General features: G+C 35.3%; 1 protein-coding gene across 1 annotated transcript in view; it reads left to right on the plus strand.

Moving 5' to 3' along the window:
* The window catches only part of LOC150102495 (AP-5 complex subunit mu-1-like), a 246,378-nt gene that overhangs the window by 155,487 nt on the left and 65,817 nt on the right, over window positions 1-25,074 (plus strand). The window contains exons 10-11 of the mRNA XM_090399180.1: window positions 836-951; window positions 12,209-12,306. Coding sequence (XP_090255306.1) covers window positions 836-951; window positions 12,209-12,306 — 214 coding nt within the window. The remainder of the gene's footprint in view (window positions 1-835; window positions 952-12,208; window positions 12,307-25,074) is intronic.

Genomic DNA, 25,074 nt, shown 5'->3' on the forward strand with positions numbered 1-25,074 from the left:
TTTATTAGTTTAATTTAATTTATATCCTTAACTACGTTGTTCTATTCCTTAAGTGTTTTAATAATGCATAACCAACGTATAAGCCTGTCTATGAGAATCAACATTATTCAGCTGTCTTGCAATTCTGAGAGGCTGCATTTGTAGACTTATTTTCTTTTTTTAGCAAACATTTCAGTTTCAATATATTTGAAGAATTTGAAGGCAGATGGAATTTGATGCAATAGAATTTGAAGGCAGGTGGTCCAAGATTTTTTGTCCTTTTATAAGTTTGTCCAACGGAACACTAATATGGTCAGACATTTCGTCCGATCTCAATTTGTCCCATCGATATCAACTGACTATTATTGTCACCTGTGTCAACTGACTAACCTACTACTATGCCAACTAACCTAACCTAACCTAACTAACCTGACCAACCAATGTCTCAGTTGACTAACTAATGTGGCAACTAACTAACCTGACCTAACTAACCTGACCAACCAGTGTGTCAACTGACTAACTAACTTAACCTAACGTGTGAGGGTGGACCATGCTTATTTTCTTGCACCCTTCTCTTTTGTGTCAACTGACTATTATTAATGATCACAAGTTACTTATAACTCCTTGGACTAATATGAAAATTTGGACAAATTGGATTGAACGAAATGTCCTACTGGACGAGAAAAGTAATAGACGAAATGTAGGGATTGGACGAAATGCCCTGAAACAATCTTAAGAGGAATACACAATCAAGCTTTTAAACACTTTGAATATTTGCAGCACAAGTCATTTTATAAGATAGCAGCATACCTATCAGAAATGTTTATTTTCATGTCTATGTTTACTATTACTTCAGGTCCTCCCTCTCCCAGGAAGCTGAGGTTTACTCCTCCTTTATATCATTTTCCCCTGTGTTACTATAATGTTTCTGATGTTAAAAAGCTGCCAGTCTATGGAATTTATAAAATGAGGGTAAGCTGCATTAACAAGCATTACATAAATAATTTTATACTTTCATAGTTCTATGATACTAAAATGTAAAATACACTTATTTATATTAAAATTAGCTTTATTAAATTAAAACTCAATAATTTCTATTAAATATCCCCTAAGATAATTGTTTATTCAGACTTCAAATGGAATGTATGGTATTTTCCACATATTAACATGGTTTTGTTACGATATAGATTATGATGCTCACTCTACAACACAATTCTCTTGACATTTTGGTATTTGTATTGTACTATTAAAATGATTTGTTATGAAGTGAAGTGTATTAATCCCTCAATATACAATAAGAATGAATTCTTCATCATCATCATCAAATTCCTGACATGTACCCTCAAGGGGGGGGGGTACCTTCATTAATGTGAAATTATAAATACAGGAAAATCTCTCTTAACGCGATTAATTAATCCATCAATTAATGTGAACTAAGAAAAATCATGTTAAGCGAATACAATAAGAATAATTATAATTCATTCATCAGTTATTATAAATTTGGGGGAAAAAATGCAGTATAAGCTATATTAGAGGATAAAATCATCAAAGTTAATAAAAATTCATTGCATAAATTTTTATTTAATGTCTAAACATTTGCTTGAGCTACTTTTTTTACAAAAAAAATTAAGTAAAGATGTCTGAATTGTGCTTGAATTTTTTATCTTGTCATGCAATTTGCTCTACCTGCTGATCACTTTATCAAGATTTTGGCAGATTTCGAAGCTTCGTTCCACATCAGGATCAGCATCAAACAAAATTTCCTTAGCATACTCAGTGCAATTGAAAACTAGCTGAAGTTCTTTTGCAGTTAGCTTCTTAGTTAAAACATTCTCTTCTTGTTTGCACTCCTTATCTTCTTCCTCATATGTACGTTGTTCTTCTAGTTAAAGGAGATCATTCTCTCTTAAATGTTCTGAATGGGAATCTAGCAAGTTTTTCACATCTTCATTATCCAGTTCATTAAATTCAAGTTCTTTTCCAGTTGTGCTGATTTCTTCAATAATGTTAGATCTTGGATTTTACGCATGATAAACTAACATAGGCTTGAGTTTAAAGTCTCCTTCTGCATTGCCTCCTAATAAAAGCTTAAGACGATCTTTAGATGCTTTGTATCCTGGTTGAGATGCTGCTGTTTTAGCTAGTTATCAGATAGTATTCAAGGTGAAGAAGTTGACTGTTGATAATCTTTTCGATTACTTTAGACAAAACTGATGTGAGAGCAATAGGATAATTCAGAATTGCAAAGGATAATTCAGGAGGGTGATTATGACGATCGGCATACGCTTCCAAAAGAGACCAATTCCGTGGAAGTTTAATATTTGCCAATCGACATAATCACCCTCCTGAATTATCCTTTGCAATTCTTCAGGAAACTTGGCTGCAGAATCTTTATCAACACTAGCAGATTCCCCAGTTATTCTTACGTTATGCAGTCCAGTTTGATTTTTAAAATGGTCAAACCATCTTAAACTCGCAGTAAAGCTTTCACATTCCTCTTGAAATTTGGTCTCTTTCAGTGATGTGAAAATATTGAGAGCTTTTGCCTGAATATTCCCTGTACTAAGAGGTATTCTTTTTTGGTTATAATCCTCAATCCAGAGTGATAGAAGACGTTCCATCTTGATCATTAAATGGCTTCTATTTTCAGGTGATCTGCATGCTTAAAGAAGCAGTAGCAACTTTTCTTTGTTCATTGTATTCTAAGAACAATTCTTATTTAATATAGTCCAAACTGTAGACACACTATATCCCAGGTCTTGCACAATCATTGTATTACTAGCACAACTTTCATGTCTCTTAATGACTTCCAACTTTGCCACTGGCTGTAGAGTGGCAACAAAAAATTTTGTGTAATGTAAAATAAATAAAAAAAGAAGTGAAATAGTATAATTTCAGTATCGCACTAACTGATTATCACACATATCAAATTCATGTTAAGTGAGGTTTTCCTGTACCAAATCTGTTTATGTAAGTGATGATATAGTTTATGTTCCTGTGGAGAGGGAGAGGAGAATTATTCAGTATGTCAGGAATGATTTATAATAAAAAAACACATATAATAATAATGTAGCGATAAAGTTATTATGAAGGTAAAAGTGGGACATTTCCTCTTCTTCAGCAACATCATGATCATTCACAACACCTGTCTCTTTTGTCAGCAGAAATGTTGGAAGTATAATCTGTTTTTGTTTTTTTTTTCTCTCCAAATGCTGAAGCTGCTTCAAAAAAATGAAATTAATGTTATCTGTTGTGTCAAAATCATCTTATCCTTACAGTCACTAATAATAGCTTATAGTATCATCACATCTCTTGTTATGCTGAAACTTCATTAATAACTATTTGAAATGAATTTATATTAATTTTTTTTGTTGCACTTTCAGTTCAATTGAAAACTTCTGACAGCAGTTTTATTGTTAACCTATCATGTTTTAATTTTTTTTTTTTTTCAATTTTCTTTTGGGTATCTAATACATCTAATACTAAGCTAGATTTTATGTGGATCTCATCTAACCCATAATACTTTAGTACCATGAATGGGCTAAAAGTTAGATCTGACAACCTTGGAAACAACTTTTTCAAGTCACTTCAGACATCGAACAATCAGGTGGTAGTCTCAAATTGGTGATGGATCTCATTTGAAACCTGAAGACTTCCATATAAAATTGACATCGTAACTGATATGGCAGTTGAAGATTGTGTGAATGTTCTGAGAGTGTGTGTGGAAGTGAAAGTGAGGAAAAAAAAAAAGTGCAACTGATGATAAAGTGGGTGATAATGAGGTTGAAAATATGGTAAGGTGGCAAGTGGTGTTGTCAGCAAACAAGTGTGTGTGACTGGCGATAAAATAGCGAGAGTGAATGATAGTGAAAAAAGGATGTCAGATCTGAAAGCTAAGTTCGTTAAGATGAGGTGGATGTAGAGTGAAATGAAGAGAATTATAGATATGTATGGAATTTGAAAATTTTTCCACTTGGTTTTACTATAAATTAAAGATGCCAAGAAATTATATTCTTGGTTTCATCCTTTATCCAAGTGTAAGCAAACAAGGTTTGTGCGTGAAGTCACTTCATGACTGGGCTACTTGTCACTTGAACAAGTAGCCCAGTCATGATGGCAAGTGATACGAAGTCATTAGTTCCTCTATACAGGTAGTCCAGTCATGAAGTGACTTCAGATGCGATGTTATCTGTTGGATGAGACCAAGAATATAATTTCTTGGCATCTTTAATTTATAGTATAACCAGTGGAAATACTTTCAACATCTCTTTCTAATCCAGAGTATTTTAATAATAAGGTGTGACACCTTTTGACTACTTGTATATGTAAATATGACTTCTGCATTATTAATTCAATCTTGGTATCACTTCTGGGTCTGGCTCCCACTGATAAGACCTCAATAGTGGTTGAAACTGGTCTGGGTAGTGGCTCTTCCCATAATGCGTAGCATTATACATGTCTAAGGATTTGTGCATTGCATTGCATTATGGGATACTAAGGCAAGTGATGTGAAGTCATTAGCCTCTATATACAAGTAAGTAACCCCAGTTGTGAAAGTTCCTCACATTGGTATCACTTCTGGGTCTGGTCCCATACCCAAAATTATCTGTTGATGTGGGAAATCTCCTTTTCAGTTACAGTAGTACAATTACAATATTCATGTTAAAAATCTCAATATTTACAATATTCTGATATTACAATACTCATTACAATATTTATTACAAATTTTAAAATTAATAAATTAGAAATTGAAAAATAATAACTATATTTTAAAATTTATTATAAAATTACAGCATTCAAATCTTAGCTGTACAGAAACCAGATGGCATGGTCATGGATATCTATAGAAAAATAATAGAACAGTATTCTACAGTATAATGACAGATATGGAAATGGTGGGTTTTGTGGTACATGATAACATCTTGTCTTGTGCAAAAACCTGTAGATGATAGACTTTATTAGAGGCCAATATGACAGAATATATTGTTGGCTGCTGCTATAGACCTGGAGATCCAGAAGAATATGTGGCTGGCATGAATTGGCAGATTAGCATAATGATTACAGGATGGGCTATTATCTTGGCTGATTTAAACTATAGGGATAATAGATTGGACAGAGGAAAGGGCACATGGCATGATGGAAATGGAATCTATACAGTTACTAAGGGATAATTACCTGAAATGACATGTGATGGAGAAGGATCATGGGTTTGGTAGTGTTGGATTTGGTAATAGCATCAGAAGCTCTATCTATAACTATAGCAACTCTATCTCCAATTGGGAAAAGTGAACCATGCAGTTTGTTCTGGAAGGTAGCTCGACATGGGGAATTTTCGTCAAGAAGGGTTTATGTGGAATTACAAAGCTGGTGATTATGACAAACTTAGGTCACAACTTGGGTCTCTGCCATGGTATAAGAAGCTACATGGAATGAATGCCATTAGTGCATGAGAAGTGGTTTGGGATTGTTTGAGAGAGGCAGTATCAGACTGCATATCCAGGATCAGGAAGATAAACTGAATTGGGATTATGTGGATGACTAGCAGTATAAAGCAGGAGCTGCAAAAACAGAAAGGAATGAAAGGAATATAAACAAAAGGGTGAATAGCATTCTCATGAACAATACAGAGTGCAGGCAAGAATGACAACTAATATGGTAAGGAAGGCTAAATCAGATTTTCAAAGAAAATTAGCTAAGCAGGCACAAGTTCAATGACTTACATTATTGGTACAAGACGTATATAAAAAAAAAAAGGCTTGGAAAATTAATTACATATAACAGATGTTATAAGAACTTCACCAAACTAGTACATATAAACAGAGTGACCAAAAAAAACCATTGTATTAACTAATGTGCAAGCATTTGAATAGTGTGATAGTTGTTGCTGTCATGTTCTCTGGCATATGGTGTTGTCATATCCCAGTTCTGCAATTGTTAGATTTTTGATGAATGCAGACCAAAACTTGATGTAGGATTAAATTGATTTGTGCTACACTATGTTGTGGTATGAAGCATTTCTGAAGCTTCTTCAGATTTTCTCATAAAACAATTATGATTCAATATATGTGGACATTTCTTTTTGTCAAACAACTTGATGGCCTTTATTGGTTGTGTGAAAGGCTGATCCTGATCTGTGGTTTCTTTTCTTCTCAACTTCCTTTACATGTTCAGACCATGCATATATATGTATGCATGGTCCCAGGTGTTTACAAGTTGTGGTGCAATTGTAATATTCCTTATTTTGGACAGACTAACAAATCTGTTAGTCTGTCCAAAATTTGTTGAACTTCATATAGAGGAGTATAAGAGAGACATCTCCTATAAAAGATCACATGCATCTGCCTTATCCAGTCATGTTCTTTTCTCAAACAATCCTCATGATGATCTACAGAATCACTCAGTTTACTGGAATAAATCCGTAAACATTTTTCGCTGCAGTGATGAGTTTGAAAGGAAAATCGTGGAGTCCAGGGAAATCCTCCTTAATCCTGAACATTTGAACAGTAATTTGAGTTACAACATCCCTGATAGCCATGCTGCAGTTGTTCAATACTGGCGTTCACAAGAACTTGCAAGCTCACCTGCAACAAACAATAGCACGTTAGATAGAACAACTTGAAAAATACAACGTTTTTGTGTAAATTATGTATTGCATTTTTTGCCTGTAATTCTCAGTTTTTTGTAACTTCAATTTTTATTACTGAGAGTCGCAAAATCCATACTGGTGATCACTAATTAGATAGTATTCAAGGTGAAGAAGTTGACTGTTGTTAATCTTTTCGATTACTTTAGACAAAACTGATGTGAGAGCAATAGGTTGATAGCTTGATGGTAAACATTTATCTCCTTTTTGGGGAACTGGTTGAATATGAGCTTTCTTATATGCTGATGGGTGGATACCAGCTGAATACAGTTTAGTGAATAGATGATAAAGAACAGGTGTTAGTTCAGGAGCAGATCTCTTCAGCACAATGGGTGGAATTCCATTGAGACTAGCTGCTTTTGTGGTATCCAAGTTATTCAAGATTCTTCTGGTGTCTTTCTGGCAGAAGGTCACAGGAGACATGAGATATAGGAGATGGAAGAATAAATAAATATCAACCTTGTCTTTATGTGATGTTACAATACCACCATTAGAGGAGGCAGCACAGATAGACAAAAGTCTTCTTGATAATAAACTAGATTTTAGGAGTGGTAAAATTACAAAATATCCATGATTAGCTTTCTAAATTCTCTCCTCTATCTCTAAATGCATGTCATTGTAGCTATTTATCGGAACTTCTGTATAGTTAAAATTATCCACTTACTCAAAGATATAATTATTAATAACAAAGTTGGATCAGTCCTGATGAGTCCTTGAAATACACATATATTTCTACCTTTAGTGGATACCTTCTTCAGGTATCCACTAAAGGTAGAAACCTAAAGAAAGCTGTAAAAGGCTGAAACTAGTTGTATCATTTTCATTAAAACTTCATATATTATCTCGGTTTAAGTCATTAAATATTTATTCTTTAAAATGTACCATTACAACCAAGTAGAAGCTCAGGAATATCTCTCTCTCTCTCTCTCTCTCTCGACAACAGCAATGAATTTTATGTACTCTTGGTTTCTTTATGGGTTTGTTGAGGAGGTTTGGTCAATGTAAGAACCTCAGATTCTTATACATTGGGAAAGATGCTGCTTCAACATTGCAGTTATGAAGTAACTCTGTAACTTGTTTGTAACATTCTTGATGTAAGGTAATGAGAGTGCATTTTTGAAATCTATTTTATTTGAAAGAACTGTCAGAGGTATGCCTGTTCTTATTTATTTTTTTTTAAATTAATACCCATTAAAAGAGAGAATATGTCTTAGGTAATGGAGTTCTTCATTTTTTTCTTTTTCTTTTTTTTTTTTCTGATTTAGTGGAAATGTTGTAGGCTCTGTCTCATGCCTGTCTTGTAAATGGGTGGTGGTATGAAGCAGCATGTAAGAATCTTCCAGTTGTCAGGTGATATTGTTTATTTTAATAAAATCTGTTTCCATTTAAAACATGTGGTCTCCATAATGGAAGAAATCAAATGAAGATTTGCTAAACCACAGAAATATTTGTCATATCTAATTTAATTAATGCAAGTAAACTTGTGGGTCTTATCATAAACCGGGAAAAAACTAAATACATGTGTATTTCTTTTTTTTTTTTTCTGATTTAGTGGAAATGTTGTAGGCTCTGTCTCATGCCTGTCTTGTAAATGGGTGGTGGTATGAACCAGCATGTAAGAATCTTCCAGTTGTCAGGTGATATTGTTTATTTTAATAAAATCTGTTTCCATTTAAAACATGTGGTCTCCATAATGGAAGAAATCAAATGAAGATTTGCTAAACCACAGAAATATTTGTCATATCTAATTTAATTAAGGCAAGTAAACCTGTGGGTCTTATCATAAACCGGGAAAAAACTAAATATATGTGTATTTCAAGGACTCATCAGGACTGATCCAACTTTGTTATTAATAATTATATCTTTGAGCAAGTGGATAATTTTAACTATATAGAAGTTCCGATAAATAGCTACAATGACATGCATTTAGAGATAGAGGAGAGAATTAGAAAGCTAATCATGGATATTTTGTAATTTTACCACTCCTAAAATCTAGTTTATTATCAAGAAGACTTTTGTCTATCTGTGCTGCCTCCTCTAATGGCGGTATTGTAACATCACATAAAAACAAGGTTGATATTTATTTATTCTTCCATCTCCTATATCTCATGTCTCCTGTGACCTTCTGCCAGAAAGACACCAGAAGAATCTTGAATAACTTGGATACCACAAAAGCAGCTAGTCTCGATGGAATTTTACCCATTGTGCTGAAGAGATCTGCTCCTGAACTAACACCTGTTCTTTATCATCTATTCATTAAACTGTATTCAGCTGGTATCCACCCATCAGCATGGAAGAAAGCTCATATACAACCAGTTCCCCAAAAAGGAGATAAATGTTTACCATCAAGCTATCAACCTATTGCTTTCATATCAGTTTTGTGTAAAGTAATCGAGAAGATTATCAACAGTCAACTTCTTCACCTTGAATACTATCTAATTAGTGATCACCAGTATGGATTTTGCTACTCTCGATCCACAGGAGATCTTCTGGCTTATATCATGCACCTTCGTACCCATTCTATGGAAAGTTTTGGAGAAACCTGTGCCATTGCTCTTGATATCTCCAAGACTTTTGATAGGATCTAGTATCAAGAGCATCTCAATAAGTTGTTATTATCATTTGAACTGTCTTTGTCATGTAAATGGATTGCCAGTTTTCTCTCAGATTGATCTCTACATGTAATGGTGGATGGCATTGTCTCTAGACTTTCTTCTCAGTGCTGTTGTCCCTCAGGACTCTGTCATTTCTACCACCACCTTCCTGATTTATATTAATGACCTGCTTTCATTGACTGAAAATCCTATTCATAGTTTTGCCGATGATAGCACACTCCACTCATCCTACACATATGACAAGCCTTGCAGTGATGAAACATCTCAAGCTTCAAGATCATCTGTAATAAGTGCCCTGAACACTGATCTTAGCAGTGTCCTTGATTAGGGAAAGCAACCTAATCAATTTGCTTGTATTCCCATAAAAAAAAAAAAAGACCTTAGATCTTCTCCAATTACTTTTGATAATGCTGAGCTCAACAGTCAGTCCAACTTTCTGTTCTTGAACCAAGTCTTACATTAAACCTTTCTGGTATAATCATGTCACTTCTATAGCATCATCAGAGCTTCCAAAAAACTTTGCATCCTTTTTCACTCAAGACAGTACTTCTCTGCCAAACAGTTACTTTGTATAAATCCTCAATCCGACCAATATTAGAATACTGCTCTCAATAATGAGTTGGTGCACCTAAGACCTCCTTAAAAGTTTTTGATTCTGTTCAGAAAAGGGCCGTCCAGTTAATAAATGACACTTCTCTTACAGACTCTCTCTTCAACCACTTTCCTACAGAAGATCAGTTTCTGCATTGTTCAGCAGAACTACCATCCATTACTGCCAGATCTGCAGGAACTTGTGCTACAGCTGCTTAACATCCCTTTACAGTTGAACTGTACACTCACCTAACCTGTTACTCCTAGTTATCTTTCATTCCTTCCACCTCAGTTCTATGGAACAGCCTCCACCATCAAGAAATTCTAAAGGACAATCTCCAATAGTTCAAGAAGAATATCAGCAGATTACTATATTCCTGACCCTGCCCAAAACATGGTATTTGTTTGCTATATTCTCTTCTGCCTTTCGTATGTGGAAGGAAAATATATTTTTTTTTTTATATATATATATCTAAAGAAAAAGAGAAAAAATGGGGAGGGGGGACCCAAAACTCTATTTAAGCCTATCTATAACTGATATTAACCTGTAGTTGTTGAAACCTAGTCAACAACAAAGTGAGATAATAGGAAACTTATCATATGTGAAAGAAAAGTGCTGAGAATAATTTTGTTGTTTTTGATGGACCAAAAATAATTTTTTGGTCCATCTTAATAATAATATTTTGATTGTAGGACCAAATACATAATGAGAAACTATGAGACCTGTTTCAAATTCCAACATTCTGTCATTTATGAGGAGTTAAGAACTGAATTTAGTCAAGTGTGGATAGCAGATGACTAGTTAAAAACTGATCAAACAAGTGCTTACAGATAAAACTGACAAGAAAATACCTGCAGGACAAACCCAAGCATGATGTAAGGTAATGAGATTGTATTTTTTGAAATCTTGTTTATTTGAAGGAACTGTTAGAGGTATGTCAAGAATTTTTTTTGTCTTGAGTTAATACCCATTATGCCCTCATTATATTCATAATAATAATGATGATGATAGAGGGATGTGGTAATGAAACACCTAAGAAAGCTGGATGAACACTTTATACTAGATGCAGATTATGATACAGATAGAATGGAGAAACCAAGTAATGGTAGTACTAAGCTGTTGAAGAGGAAGAGTAACATCTAAAAGTCAAGATATAAATGAAGAAATAAATTTTAGAAAACCTGTAAAATTCAACATGAATGAAAAACAAGAGAAGAAAGCTGGCTTAAATTTTATAAAGTAATGGCCACCCCAACTCCATTAAATGGTTCAGTAATATGGACTGTTAAGAAAAAAGAAAGATCAAAGAAAAATAGATTAGCAGAAATTAGATTTTTAAAAACAGTTAAAGAATACACAAAATTAGATCAAATAAAAAAAATGATATTAGAAGAGAGATATTTATAGTTTAAATGAAAAGATCAAGGAATATATATATATATATATATATATATATATATATATATAGAGAGAGAGAGAGAGAGAGAGAGAGAGAGAGAGGCCAGCCTTGATTGGTCAAGTGGTTTAGTGTATCTGCTGTCCAGACAAGAGGCTGCGGGTTCGAATTCCTCCTAGGGCATGGATGTTTGTGATTGTCTTTCATTTTCATATATTCTTCCAGATGGAGTGGGTTACCATGAGAGAAGTGGACCCTGCACCAAGTGGGACATAACATGAGGAGGAGGAAGAAGAAGAAGATATATATATATAGAGAGAGAGAGAGAGAGAGAGAAAGAGAGAGTTGGAAAGAGCATTTATATAGAATAGAAAGATATCAACTACTAAAAGATAAATATAGATTGAAGGGGGAAAGAAAGGAAGAGACCAATTGCAGTTGTAAAAAGACTGCAGTGAAACTGAAATCTTTGATGAGAAAAAGAAGAATACACAAAAAAAAGACATTATATACTCATCATATAATAATGACATTTTTATTATATGAAAATATCATATTTTAATAATATCATGCCTAAATTAAAAACAAGAAGAAATATAGCCAACTCTAATAATAGACACTGTTATAACAAAGTAATTCACTATAACCAACTACTGAAAAATCTTCAAATCAAAGTCCCCTTTTGCACAGCGCTATTATAAATTCATTACAGCAAACTATTTGCTATAACACTCTCCTCTTGAGATTTTTACCAGTTTGTTATGATAGTTATGTAAAAAAAAAAAAAAAAAAAAAACTTCACATGCCAATATACTTTGCAGTATTTTAAATAATCAAGTAAGTACGAATAAAATTATTTTATATTTAGTACCCCAGAAGTTGTATTTGATTATATGTAATTATATTTTTTATATATTTAAACTGTTGTGCTTTTATATCTGTTTATTTTTTAAATACTTGGTTGATATTTTATTTCATATTAGGATGAGAAGAATATTGAGTTTTTTCTTCAGCTTAAACTGAATGAAACAGTAAAAAATAATTTTGATTATTTTGAAGCCAGAATTCCATTTTTTAATAGGTAATTTTTACAATTTCTATATGGAAGTTATACTGACAAACAGTGATAATACTAATAACTTGATTTAGATTAAATTTCTTAGTATAAGTTAAAATATTTTTTTATATATCTTGAAAGATTTCTTGGCAGCAGACTGGAAAAACTCTTCAGTCGTGAATCATAACATTATGAATATACATGTTGTTAATTAATTTGGGGAAGAGATTGTTGATGTCTTTTCTCTCTCTCGCTCTTTCTCTCTATGTCCAGCCACATGATGTTTATTACATATCACCCTTGTCTGTTGCTGTCCAAATATTAGTTCTTCAGTCTAATGTGTATTAAGTCTCACTAGTTTTATACTCATCATTATAAATAAATAAATAAATAAATAAACACCACTGATAACAGTTTCATTGAGAAAACAAAAAAAAAGTTCCATCCATGCATGAGCATTAAACATTTGTCATTAATGTCTAATGACTAGTGATAATGACGAAGATAACTTTTATCCAGTTGTGCTATTGATATCATTGTCATCAGGAACAAAATAAAGAAATTAACAGCTACTAGCCTGGTTGACTAAGTGGATAGCATTAGACACTAGTTCAAATCCCATTGTAAGTGTTGATGCTTGCGAATGTCTTAACCCAGTATTGCGAACCCAGTATTACATATTATACTTATGATATGTATAATTTACACCCTTTTGTGGTTGGATTCGCATAAAAAAAAGTTCTGATTAGAGACACTATATGCTTAATCAAATGAAGAAATGTGTAGAAATTAAAGTATGCTGTGTGTTTTTACTGTTATTCTCATGACAGCTTATTTATAGAATCAGCTACCATATATAAATAAGTAATTCTAAGAAAAATCAATTTTTCTTAGAATTACTTATTATTCCACAAGCCTGTTTTCTTGTAGAGTAAAAGAATAATTATATAAATCAGTTAAAGTGACCTGAATATTATAATATATTCTCTTGTTTGTTACTTTGATGGAAGTAACTGAATTCATGTGGAAATTTTTTATACCTTATTACTTTATGATAATTCCACCTGTAAACAGTTTGGGATCTTCTAGCATCTTAGTGTCATGGGTAACTAAGGGACTAGAATAATCAAGAAACCCTGGTATAGAAATCAAATGTGTTACTTTTCCAAGCCACTTTGGGTCTGGAACCAAATTTTTGACATTCTTGGAATAGTTTACTTAACTGTCCTGGTTTGTGGCTTTTGACCTATAGACAAGGTGTTACCCAAAAGTTTGGAGAAATTGAATAGCACATATGAACGTTGTAGTACAGTATTCCTCTGCTGTAAGGAGTGAGAATTACCCTTTGTGAATCAGTGTGTCAGTGGCTGGCAAGCTAAGAGGCTGTATTGGGTTACATACATTTTTATAACATCATATTTCAATTGTTCAGAGTTTTCCTCTCCACTGAAATGGCTGATTTTCAGGAGCAAAGAATGTGCATCAAATTTTGCTGTAACCTAAAAAAAAAGTGCTATAGAAATCCACCAAATGCTAATACTGTAAGCCAAAGCAAAACTTTTTTTTTGTAGTACAAATGCTTCAAGGACAGATGAACATCTGTCAACAACAGTGAGTGTTCTGGATGACATCAACAAGCAACACTGGAAAACATCACAAAAGTGCATGTGGCTCTCCTGCAGATTGTAGGTGAACCATCCATGATCATTGTGAGATTATAGGATTGTTGCATGGGACCGTTCAACACATTTTGTTAGAGTTTTGAATGTGAGATGCATTGCTGCAAAATTTGTGCCAAGACTGCTGATCAACAACCAGAAAGAACATCACATTGCTGTCTATAGGGAGTTCAAAGATCAAACCAAAAATGATCCCAGCTTCACCTCCAAGTCATAACTGGTGATGAATCATGGGCTTATGGTTGTGACCCTGAGACAAATCAGCATTCATTGCAATGGAAGTTGCCAAATTCACATGGCCTAAAAAAGAGGCATCAAGTTTGTAGCAATATCAAATCAGCGTTCATCTTTGTTGACATCCAAGGCATTGTTCACAAGGAATTCCTGCCCCCTGGTCAAACTGTCAATGGAAAGTTTTCCTGTGAGATTTTGAATTGAAACAGCTAAGGGAGAGCGTTCAGTACAAATTTAGAGATAAGTGGAAGAACAATGACTGGTTGACACCATGACAGTGTGTCTGTCCACATTCAACAGCTCCTGGCTTCATAAATTATGACAGTCATTTCCTATCCCTGTTATTAACCTCACCTTGTCCTCTGTGACTTGTTTCCTGTTTCCCCAAGATGAAATTCCAGGTGCATGGGCATTGTTCTGACACAGCTGTGTAGATCCAGGCAGAATTGCAGGAGGGTGCTCAACAAAACAGTCACACTTGAAGGACTTCCAGGGATTCATGAAATAGCTGTATACACAACCAAAAGAACTATTTTGAAGGAGACAGTGGAACTAGGAGTTAGGGTAAGTAATTTTTTTTTTTCATTGTCAAATTTCTCAAACTTTTGCGTAGCACCTTGTATCATGAAATGGAGAGGAAGTTTTCCTTTTTTTCTTTCTTTTCAATGTACAGTTATATTAGTGTTGTTTATCATTTCCAATATCCTATTCTTAAAAAAAAAAATAATAAATAAATAGATAAAAACAAAAAACATACGTAATTCTTTTTTATTTATAAAATTCAAAAATTTATGGGGGAAGAGAAGAAAAGAACTTTGAACTGATATTTGTTTGTATAAGAATTAGTTCAAAAGTTGTGCATGTCACATGTGCCTGGCCATTGGGATGATGTGATAGTTTCTGTTTTCATAGCAGCTGTAAAATGATGTGCTCTTTTTCTGTTTTTGGACTTTAGAATGGAGGAAGGATTGGATAGGTTGGATATCATGCAGTGATAAGTGACATCAAAACTGAAACATTACATGAGGCAGGGGGACTGGAGTTCACATGGACAGTTTCTGGAGATGGTGTAGTGTGGATCACTGCACCATCTCCACAGGTGTCACAGGGACATCTTGCTGTCATAAAAGTTGGAAAAGCATTAATTAAAAATGATCCAAGAAATCGCAGGCTATTGCTTCAGTTGACACATTGATGGTTATTATTAACCATTTGCTGGAAGAAAATCAGTGCAAAATGCAATGAAACTGCAGATGAAGTGAAAAACTTAGTCACATTTATTTTTAGAATTCTGTAAACAAATATAGTTGAGATGAAATTTGAAGAAGAGGTCAACTCCTGCCAAGTGAGTTTCACACCAACTGATGTAAGCAGTTCTCAGGAGGATTGCCAAATTAAGATAAACAGTTTTTGAAGGGAACTGTTGCTATAGAGAATTGATGTAAGATTTTGAACAGAATTGAAAAGTCAGCCTTCATTGTAGAAACATCAAACTTTTCCTTGTGCTAAAAGCTGTTATCTTCGCCATGTAAAGGTCAATGATGATAATGGTTTATAACAAAAAGGGAAGAGTACCTGCATGGTCACTTGTGGTAGCAGGTATATATGTTTTGGGCCTGAAAATTCACAGCAGAAGCCTTGACACATTCATTACCAGAGCCCTCATTTTTCATGACAGTGCAAGACTACACATTCACGAGAATATCTGATCTTATGGAAAAGTTGGAAGAGTATACGTGCTAGCTTCCTCACTCCCCTTAAAGTCCTGACGTGCTCCTCAGATTCATCTGTTTCCCCTAATTTGAAGAAACTACTTTAATATAAAGCAGCAGAGTGGTTCTTTAACCCTATGTTAAAAGTACAACTCTATGGGAAAAATTTTACTGCTGAAGTGACTCAGCTTATCAAAAATAGATCAATACAAAAATGTTTGTTGACAGGAATATAGCACTCAAAAGTTGGGCTGAAGTGATAATACAGAATGAAGATCGTACTGAAAGCATGTGCATGTATTTTGTTAAATGTTTTGTTTGACAAGAGGAGCACAATGTGCATAACTTTTGAAATAATCCTTGTAAATTACACTGAGATATGCTCATGTAGCTAGTTTTTAATATAATATATTTTGTTGCATATGTCATTTGTAATGGGAAAAATGAATTAAAAGCATACTTTAAAAAAAAAAAAAAAAAAAAGGCTTTTAAATCTGCCAGTGGATTAATAGTAATGATATTAATGATATAAAATTATGGTGGAGATAACATACAAGCTTTACACCTGATTTAACATTGTACTGTCTTGTTTATTTTTCAGTTTTAACTGCTGCTTTACAACTTAAGCAAATGCAAAAGGTTTCATTAACACCATTTATTAATTTTATGTTTTGAGCAGTTTTCTACCCTTCACCCTTCATCTTATGTCTTTCCAAGGTCTTCAGGAAAAAAACTGTTCCTTTTAATTCCTGCAATTCATCATCTGTTTGTTTTATGATAACAATATTGTCCTGATTCCTGTTTTGCCTGAACCTAGCTTGTTCTTCCCACATCATTATTTCCAGTAGTGTTGATAATCTCTCTCTCTCTCTCTCTCTCTATATATATATATATATAGAGAGAGAGAGAGAGAGAGAGAGAGAGATTATATATTGATCATATACATGAGTGGTTGAAGGACCTATAAGCACTTCAGTGCTGTGTCTGGAGTACTGCTTGGGTGCTATTCATGTACTCAAGTTTCATGAGGAGTATGAGGATCAAGCATGTAGGATGACCCGGTTGGTAGGGATGCAAAAGTGCAGTATTGAGCAGCAGTTAGGTGATGAAGTGAAATAAACTCCTAGGGGTGCTTTCGATATGTGGTAGTCTGATGAAAAAAGAATAATTATGGTAGAATGACGTTGATTGGTGAAAATGGTATAACTCCTGCAGAGGATATAGTTCATGATATAGTTAAATGAGCACTTCATAAATGTATTTCATCCTTGTGAATATGATATCAATCAGAGTTTGAGAGCAGTGGAAGGGGAAAAGGAGAGACTGACCATGAGTGAACAAGAGGTATGCATATGTGAAATTGAGGAAACTTGATATTAATAAGTCTGTGGGACTTGATGGTATATCACCACATATTTTGAGAGAATGTGCTAGGGAGTTGTCCATCTCTTTGATTGACAGCATGGATTTTCTAGAGAGAAGGCATGTTTTAGTAATATACTTACTTACTTATAATAAAGTGACAGGTACATTGGACTAAGGAGATGGATACATAGTTATATACTTAGATTTTGCAAAAGATTTTGATAGATCACCACATATGTTAATAGTTAAACTAGAATTGATGCAGTTTGATATTTGATTAGTACAATGGATTGGAGAATGTATGTTATCAGCAAGTTGTGTATGGGGGAGCAATATTCTGAAAGAGGAAAGTTACCAGTGGTGTGCCTCAAGGGTCTGTTTTAGAGCCATTGTTGTTTAACTTCTATGTTAATGATATTGAGGAAGATCTGACTGGGGGTATTCATTTGTTTGCAGATGATGCAAAGTCAGCAAGACCTATGAGGAATATACCTATAGAACAGCACATAGCCACAGTAAAATAAATTTTATTATGTAAATATTTCATCTTATGTATCAAAAGATATCATCAGTACAATTATTGAATAACAATAGGAATTGAATTAAAATGTATGCATTCTACATATGCATTCACTTGTTCATGGATCAAAACTAATGGGCTGAAATTAAAACTAATTAAATTAAATAAAAATATATAACAGATAAATTTATTTAATACAATTGAGGATAACAATTTCCCAAACTTTTGGAATGGTGACACAGTCGTTATGATTAAGATTAGGTCTGTGAAGTAAGGCTTCAGCACTTTCTTTATATAAATGTATGTTTATATATATAGCTATGTAGCAGCTTAGCATTTTGCCATTGGATCCTGTGGTTAGCATTTTCAATTCCATGTTGTGCAAGGCCATATTTGTGAGGTTTGATAAGACGGATGCAATCTTGATGTTCAGAGATACATTTATTTATAGATCTTCCTGTTTGTCCAAAGTAAAACAAGTTACACAAACATGGTACTTTGTATACACCATGTAGCATCATTGATGAGAGTTTTTCTTTTGGAGAAGAAGAAGAAGAAGAAGACCATATATTAAAGGCATCTCTGAACGTGTGGCAAAAATTATGAAAAAATATCAACTCATTGCTACCTATAAACCAATCAACCAAATTCACAGCTTACTACCTTTTCCAAAAGACAAATTCTCACCATTGATGCTAACTAGCATATACAAAGTACTTTTTAGCGCATTGCCTGTTAATGGTTCAAGGAGAGGTATGACAGATTGTGATAGATTGTATCCCTTGTGATGAGTCTTCGGACTCCATAGAGGTGCCAGTACAATAATAATGTATATATGTTTTTTAGGATTAAATGACTGGGAAACCAAGATGAAAGATAAAAAATAGATTTTAATGGCACGATTAGTTTCGTCTTTTAACAGACTACTTCAAGTGCAAGAAAAAATAGAAATAACCAACAAAACTATAAAGGGATTAACTCTAAACAGCACAAAAAGTTAGCAAATACATTTCAACGTTAATACGTTGACGTTTGTGTATTTAAAAACATTCTCTCTCTGACTTCATTATTGGGCGTGTGCGTGCACTTAAAATCTCGTGTACGCCAATATTGGATAGCAGCACAATGACAGTCTGATAAGTTGTAACTCAAGTTGCTATTAAGATGTATAGGATTGAGAATGATTTCTTTAGATTCCACTATCTTTCTTTCAAGTTCATCATAACAACGGAAAATATTATTAGACTTGTCCCATGTTACTGGATGGGTGTGGTTCTCTTCATTAGAATTTGCAGAAAACAGAACATGGCTAGACATGTTCTTCCGTAACTTATGTCACTCTGATGCTCCTCGATGTATAGCTCAATGGATTTCTCTGGTTGGCCAAAGTATGATTTCTTACAAATCTGGTAGACTCCAGGATATTTTAGGTTGCTATGTCTAGCTTTAGATCTGCTCAGTAAAGAGCGGAGTTTTGGTAGAGGTGTGAATAAAGTCCGTATGTTATATTTCCTGAGAACCTTGACCAGTTTGGGAGAGATGGAGCTGATGTAGGGAAGAGAAACGTTTCCTTTAACCTTTTTTTCCCTTTTAGAGGCATTTTTGGAGTTTCCCAGTCATTTAATCCTAAAAAACATGTACTTCATCCGAGTAAATCAATCATCTAACATATATATATATATATACATATATACATACACACTTGTTAGCACTTTGTCTGTTAATGGGTTCAAGGAGAGGTATGACAGATTGTGTGGATAGTCTGGATTCCTTCTCTTCTTTTTTATGGTAATTGTCATTAAATGCTCACTGATGAACCTCCTTTCTTTAATATGTTTCACTTGAACTTTAATTGCTTGACATAATCCCACCCATGTTATGTGACACACGACTTTACATGCATAACTTCATGTAGTGCATGTGACATGCCGCTTTTGCCTTATGTGATACAGGGCGAAGCGGCAGCTTGAGCATTTGCAAAATTGTTTACGGAGCGCATCAGCTAATAAAAGGCAAATGTATGATAAGAAAAATAAGAGTATGATCGGGAGTGTAAGAAAAATGAAGGAGCGAGTTCTATGGTGATTCTTTAGTAAGAGGTGTAATGGATGAGAGTTTGTTTAAATCGTACTTACGGAGTGTGAAAATTAAGGTGTAAGTCTATCAGAGCGCAAAAGCAGAGGGTAAAAGAACTGATAGTACTGGCAGGAACAAATGATTTAAAAGGTGATAAATTTGCTATGAGAGAGAACCTGAAGGAATTACTAGAGGTAGCAAAAGAAAAGAGTGAGATAGTTAAAATAGTGAGTCTGTTGCCACGGTTTGACAGAGAAGAATTGAGAAGGAGGGCCATAATTGCAAATGACTCTTTGCGCAGGTTATGTAAGAGGAGTGGTGTGGAGTTTGTGGACATGTGGAATGAGTTTGATGGACGAAAGGATTTATATAAGATGGATGGTTTGCATCTTAATGGATTTAGTGTGCAGAGACTGGAAAAAGTGTTGTTGAATGAAGTGGAAGTGGATATGCAGAATCAAGGAAACTAGAGTTATTAAGGGGAGATGAGGAAGTGGATATGCAGACTTTAGGAAGGCAGTTGAGTTTATGAATGTGTATAATATGCTCGAGCAAGTACGAAGGACAACAAATCAGAATGGGATAGTTAGTATAAGGCATCAGGATAGGGGTGGGACTAATGGGCTTCTGCCTTTCATGTATATTAATGCCAGGAGTATTAGGAACTAGAAGGAAGAATTTTTGCTTTGGTTGGCTCTTCCAGGCCACAGGTTATTGGCATTAGTGAAACATGGCTGACAGAAGATGATATAGCTAGTGGGATAGAATGTGAGGGGGATAGCGTGTTCAGGAGGGACAGGGAGAATAAAATGGGGAGGAGTGTTATTGATGATAGCTGATGAACTGCAGCCAAGCAGAATAGAAGTAGAACTGTAGGATAGAGAAAAGAGCACATTTGAGGCTATTTGGTGAGATTGTGACTAGCAGAACAAAATATACTGTTGGGTGCTGCTATAGACCAGGTGATGGAATACATGGTGGAGATAGTATGCATAAGCAAATAGAAGCAATGAGTGGAAGGAGGGTAATTATTATGGGGGATTTCAATTATGGTAACATTGATTGGAAGGAAGAGAGGACACATGGGAGGAAGGAATTGGATTTTATGCAATTCCTTCCTCCCATGTGTCCTCTCTTAAGTATAACTATCTGCAATAACATGTAATGGAAAATACTAGGGGTCAGAGAGTGCTTGACCTAATAATTGCATCTGAAGATTTGGCTGTAACAAATATGACCACATTGCCACCAATTGGTGAGAGTGATCATAGGGTCTTGACTTGGGAGGTGGCTAAAGGTGTGGAATTTACAATTAAGACAGGGTACATGTGGAATTATCGAGCTGGTAAGTATGACAAGCTTAGGAGTTTGATTGGTTCAGTGCCATGGCATGTAAAACTGTAAGGGATGGATTTTGATAGTGCCTGGGAGGTGGTTAAGGAGTGTTTGCTGGAGGCAATGGCTGACCGGCAGGCACATAAATGGTATAAAGCGCAGGTCAGAGTGGAGTGTGGTAAGAAAAGCAAAAGCGAATTATGAAAGAAAATTATCCATGCAGGCTAAAACATAATCCCAAACAGTTTTTTCGATATGTTGCAAGTAAAAGAAAAATGTATATGGCAGAATGATTTTAAAGAATGCCGATGGTAGGGAGGTTACCGAATTAGTTGATATGTGGAATTACTGAGTGAGCACTTTGCAAGAGTATATCATCCAGGTGGTGATATTGCAGGAATGAAGGAACCAACAGCTTATACGGGAATTGTGGTGAATGAAGTGGAGGTGAATAGTCTATTACAAAACCTCAATGTGAATACATCTGTGGGATTGGAAGGTATACCAGCTCGTATCATACGTGAAGCGGCTAAAGAATTGTCAGTACCCTTGACCATTTTGTTTAATTTGAGTCTTGGGTCTGTGTTAGTCCCGAAGGGGTGGAAAGAGGGGAAAATAGTTCCACTGCATGAAGAAGGTTCCAAGACTGCTGTTGAAAATTACCGATCGATCAGCATATCAGGACGAGTTGTCAAGGTTCTTGGAGAAAGTAGTCAAGAGGAAAATACAGGAATGGATTGATGAAAATGGGATACTGTATGGAGGACATGATCTAACCTTCACAAAACCGCATGGTTTGTGAAGGTTAGATCATGCCTCAGTAACTTGCTCACATTTTATAACACAGTGTCGGCCTGAACTGTATAAGGGTAATGGGTTTACATTGATTCTGTTGGACTTTGCTAAGGCCTGGTATCCTAACAGGATACCACACGGAATTCTAATCAGTAAACTGCAGCATATGGGGATCAATATAGGGTTGTGTGATGGATAGGAGGGCGGTTGATGGAAAAAATATCGGACAGTAGTTTATTCAGTAGTAGAGTCCAAAAGACGGCCTGTGACTAGTGGTGTGCCGCAGGATTCTGTTCTTGGACCACTACTGTTTAATTTGTTCATTAACAATATAGGAAAGGATCTGAGAGGAACTGTTCATTTGTTTGCTGATGATGCAAAGTTGGGTAGAGCAATAGTGAATGCACAGGATGTCAAAATTTTGCAGGATGATTTGGATAGTTTGGAGGACTGGGCTAAGGAGAATGGATATCAATTTAATGTGATAAAATGTAAGGTTATGCATTTTGGGTGAAAAGATTAGCAGCAGTATACCACATTGGTGGAACTGTACTCCAGGAGATCGACGAGGCCAGGGATTTGGGAGTGTTGGTGGATAGGGAGTTGAAGTTTAGGGGGCACATTGCAAAAGTGGCTAAATCAGCCCATCAAATCACAAAGAATACTTTGACAAGCAGAGACAAGCAAGTTATTGTTCCTCTGTATCGAGCCTTGATAAGACCCCATCTAGACTGTTGTGCCCAGATATGGGTGCCAGGGTTTCTTTTTGATGGAGAGGAGGTGAAGAGGATCCAGAGACGAGTGACCAAGATGATAGCAGGTCTCTGGAATGAACCTTATGAGAACAGGTTGAAGATTTGTGGGTTGCAGAAATTGGTTGGTAGGCGGAAGAGGTGTGGAGGGGGGGGGAATATGATTGAGACATTCAAATTACTGAAGGGTTTCTATAAGATTAATTCAGAAGATATTTTTGAGAACAGAACTGGTGGTGAGAGGACTAGGCACCATCCATGGAAACTGGGCAAGAGTGTGGTTAGCAAAGGTGTTAGAGCTAGGTTTTTTACTTGGAGAGTGGTGAATGAGTGGAATAAGCTGCCAGAGTCTGTTGTGGGTGCCATGACTGTGAATGAGTTCAAGGCAAAGTATGATAGATACTGTGTGAATGTTGAATAGTCGTGGTTGACATGATGTTAGGACTGTAATGTTTGCTGTCTTCTGGATTATTGTAATATCTTTATTCTAATTCTTTATTGCTAATTAGCAGTGCACGCTTTACCTCTCATAACCTTTCTCACTTACTCTACTGCATGTTATGTTTATCCACCTTCCGCATTTACTAGTCATATGCCTATGAACACTGGAAAATTTATTTATTAGACTGTGCCATCCAATATATCAATATTCGGCATAAGACTCAATAAAACGTCTGGTAGATCTCTCTCTCTCTTACTAGCATAAATTCCTTCAACAAAGTTTACATAAAAGTCGTTGTTCTTAAGTAATTAAACTGCACTTTTAATGCCTTAGTTGTTTCCCGCTCACTAGTCCGATTATTTTTAGAAACAGTGCATTGTGAGATAAAGGATCAGGCTGCACTCTTAAAAAAAAAAAAAAAAATCAGCTAATGCCTTTTATTCCCTTATAGGGAGTAGGCAAGACCTTTACTTTATACCCTATCTAGATATTGGAGACTGAGTGGGCAGTTCAATCTCCACCAGTAGCCAATCAGAGAAAGCTGGCCCATGCTATCACTAATTACAGCAGCCACCAATGTAGAGGCTGGCAGACAAGTGCTGCCATCTCTTGGTACCTAACCCTAACAAGATATGTTACTGTCTGAAATAATGTGGGTACTACGGTTGATTTTCTTGAGTTTACGGGACAAAAAACCCGAGTTTCCGGGAGGAAAAACCCGCTTGCCCGTGCCAGAGATTGACTAACTTGGGAATTGGCTGAAGAAAGGCTTAGAAAAAGTTCCTCTAGTCGACAACTAGACTTGAACTTAAGTCTGACTTCGAGCGACCAAGCGCAGAGGACGCAAGCACCACTTCCACTGAGCTACACAGGCCTTCTTTTAACAAATAATTAAAACACATTTATTTACATTAATATGAAATATACATGAATCAAACTACAGGGAGATTGCTTTCTCTACACATCTAAAAAAAAATCTTTAGCTTAAAATTAGAACCCTTTTACTTCAACACTAAATAATCTCTTTAACTGCAAAACTTATTTACTCTCTGCTTACAGATTCAACTTATTAAACTTCTAGTTTACTCGCAAAGAGGTTATTTTTACAAATTTGATATCAACTTCTAACATGACAATTGACTCTCTTACAGACACTTATTGTTATTATTAAACTAATTCTTAACAGTCCATATATAACATATCTCCTAGATTATAAGAGAAAATGTACAAAGGGATGGAACTTACAGAGGCTCTTTATTGCACATTCAGTCAAGAGTCTTGCACTAAAGTTTTTATGGCATTTCTTTCATCTGGAGTTTTAGGCTTCCTTCAGGAGTGTCTAACTTCAGTGGTATTATGTCGGGATATTGGCGGCTGTTGGACTGCAATCTGCAGTACTCGAATAGCACATGCACGAAGTTTCAGCATACGGGCAAAATTTCCTCTGGATCCTACTTCGGGAACTTCTACTTCTAACTGCCGCCGACTGGCTCTGGCTCTCTTCGGTAACAGCGCTTCGCCTTGCTCTCTCGGAAACTGGACCTTGACACTCCTCTCTCATAACTGGGGCCTTGCCTCTCTTCCACCACTGCTCTGGTTCTGACTGTCCTCTGCTGTGGTTCCGGCTGCCTCTTCTCTGCCGATGACTGGAAGCCCCTTATGCCCGGCTCAGTCCCCTTTTATTTTTGATCTCGGGTCCTTGCATAAGGGTAGTAAACCCTGAAGAATTTGGCATGACTCTTTCATCTTCTTTTAATTTCGACCTGCTCTTTGTTCTCAGAGCACTCCGTTTTTTTTTTATCTTGCCGGTCAGCAGAAACTGGTCTGAACCTAGTAGCACTCTTAGATACTAACTTTAAAGGTGTTATGCGCAGAGCTTGCA

The sequence above is a fragment of the Typopeltis vanoorti genome, chromosome 10 (assembly GCF_054136105.1).
Source record: "Typopeltis vanoorti isolate ZY-2024b chromosome 10, IOZ_Tvanoo_1.0, whole genome shotgun sequence".
In the NCBI taxonomy this organism is placed as follows: Eukaryota; Metazoa; Arthropoda; class Arachnida; order Uropygi; family Thelyphonidae; genus Typopeltis; species Typopeltis vanoorti.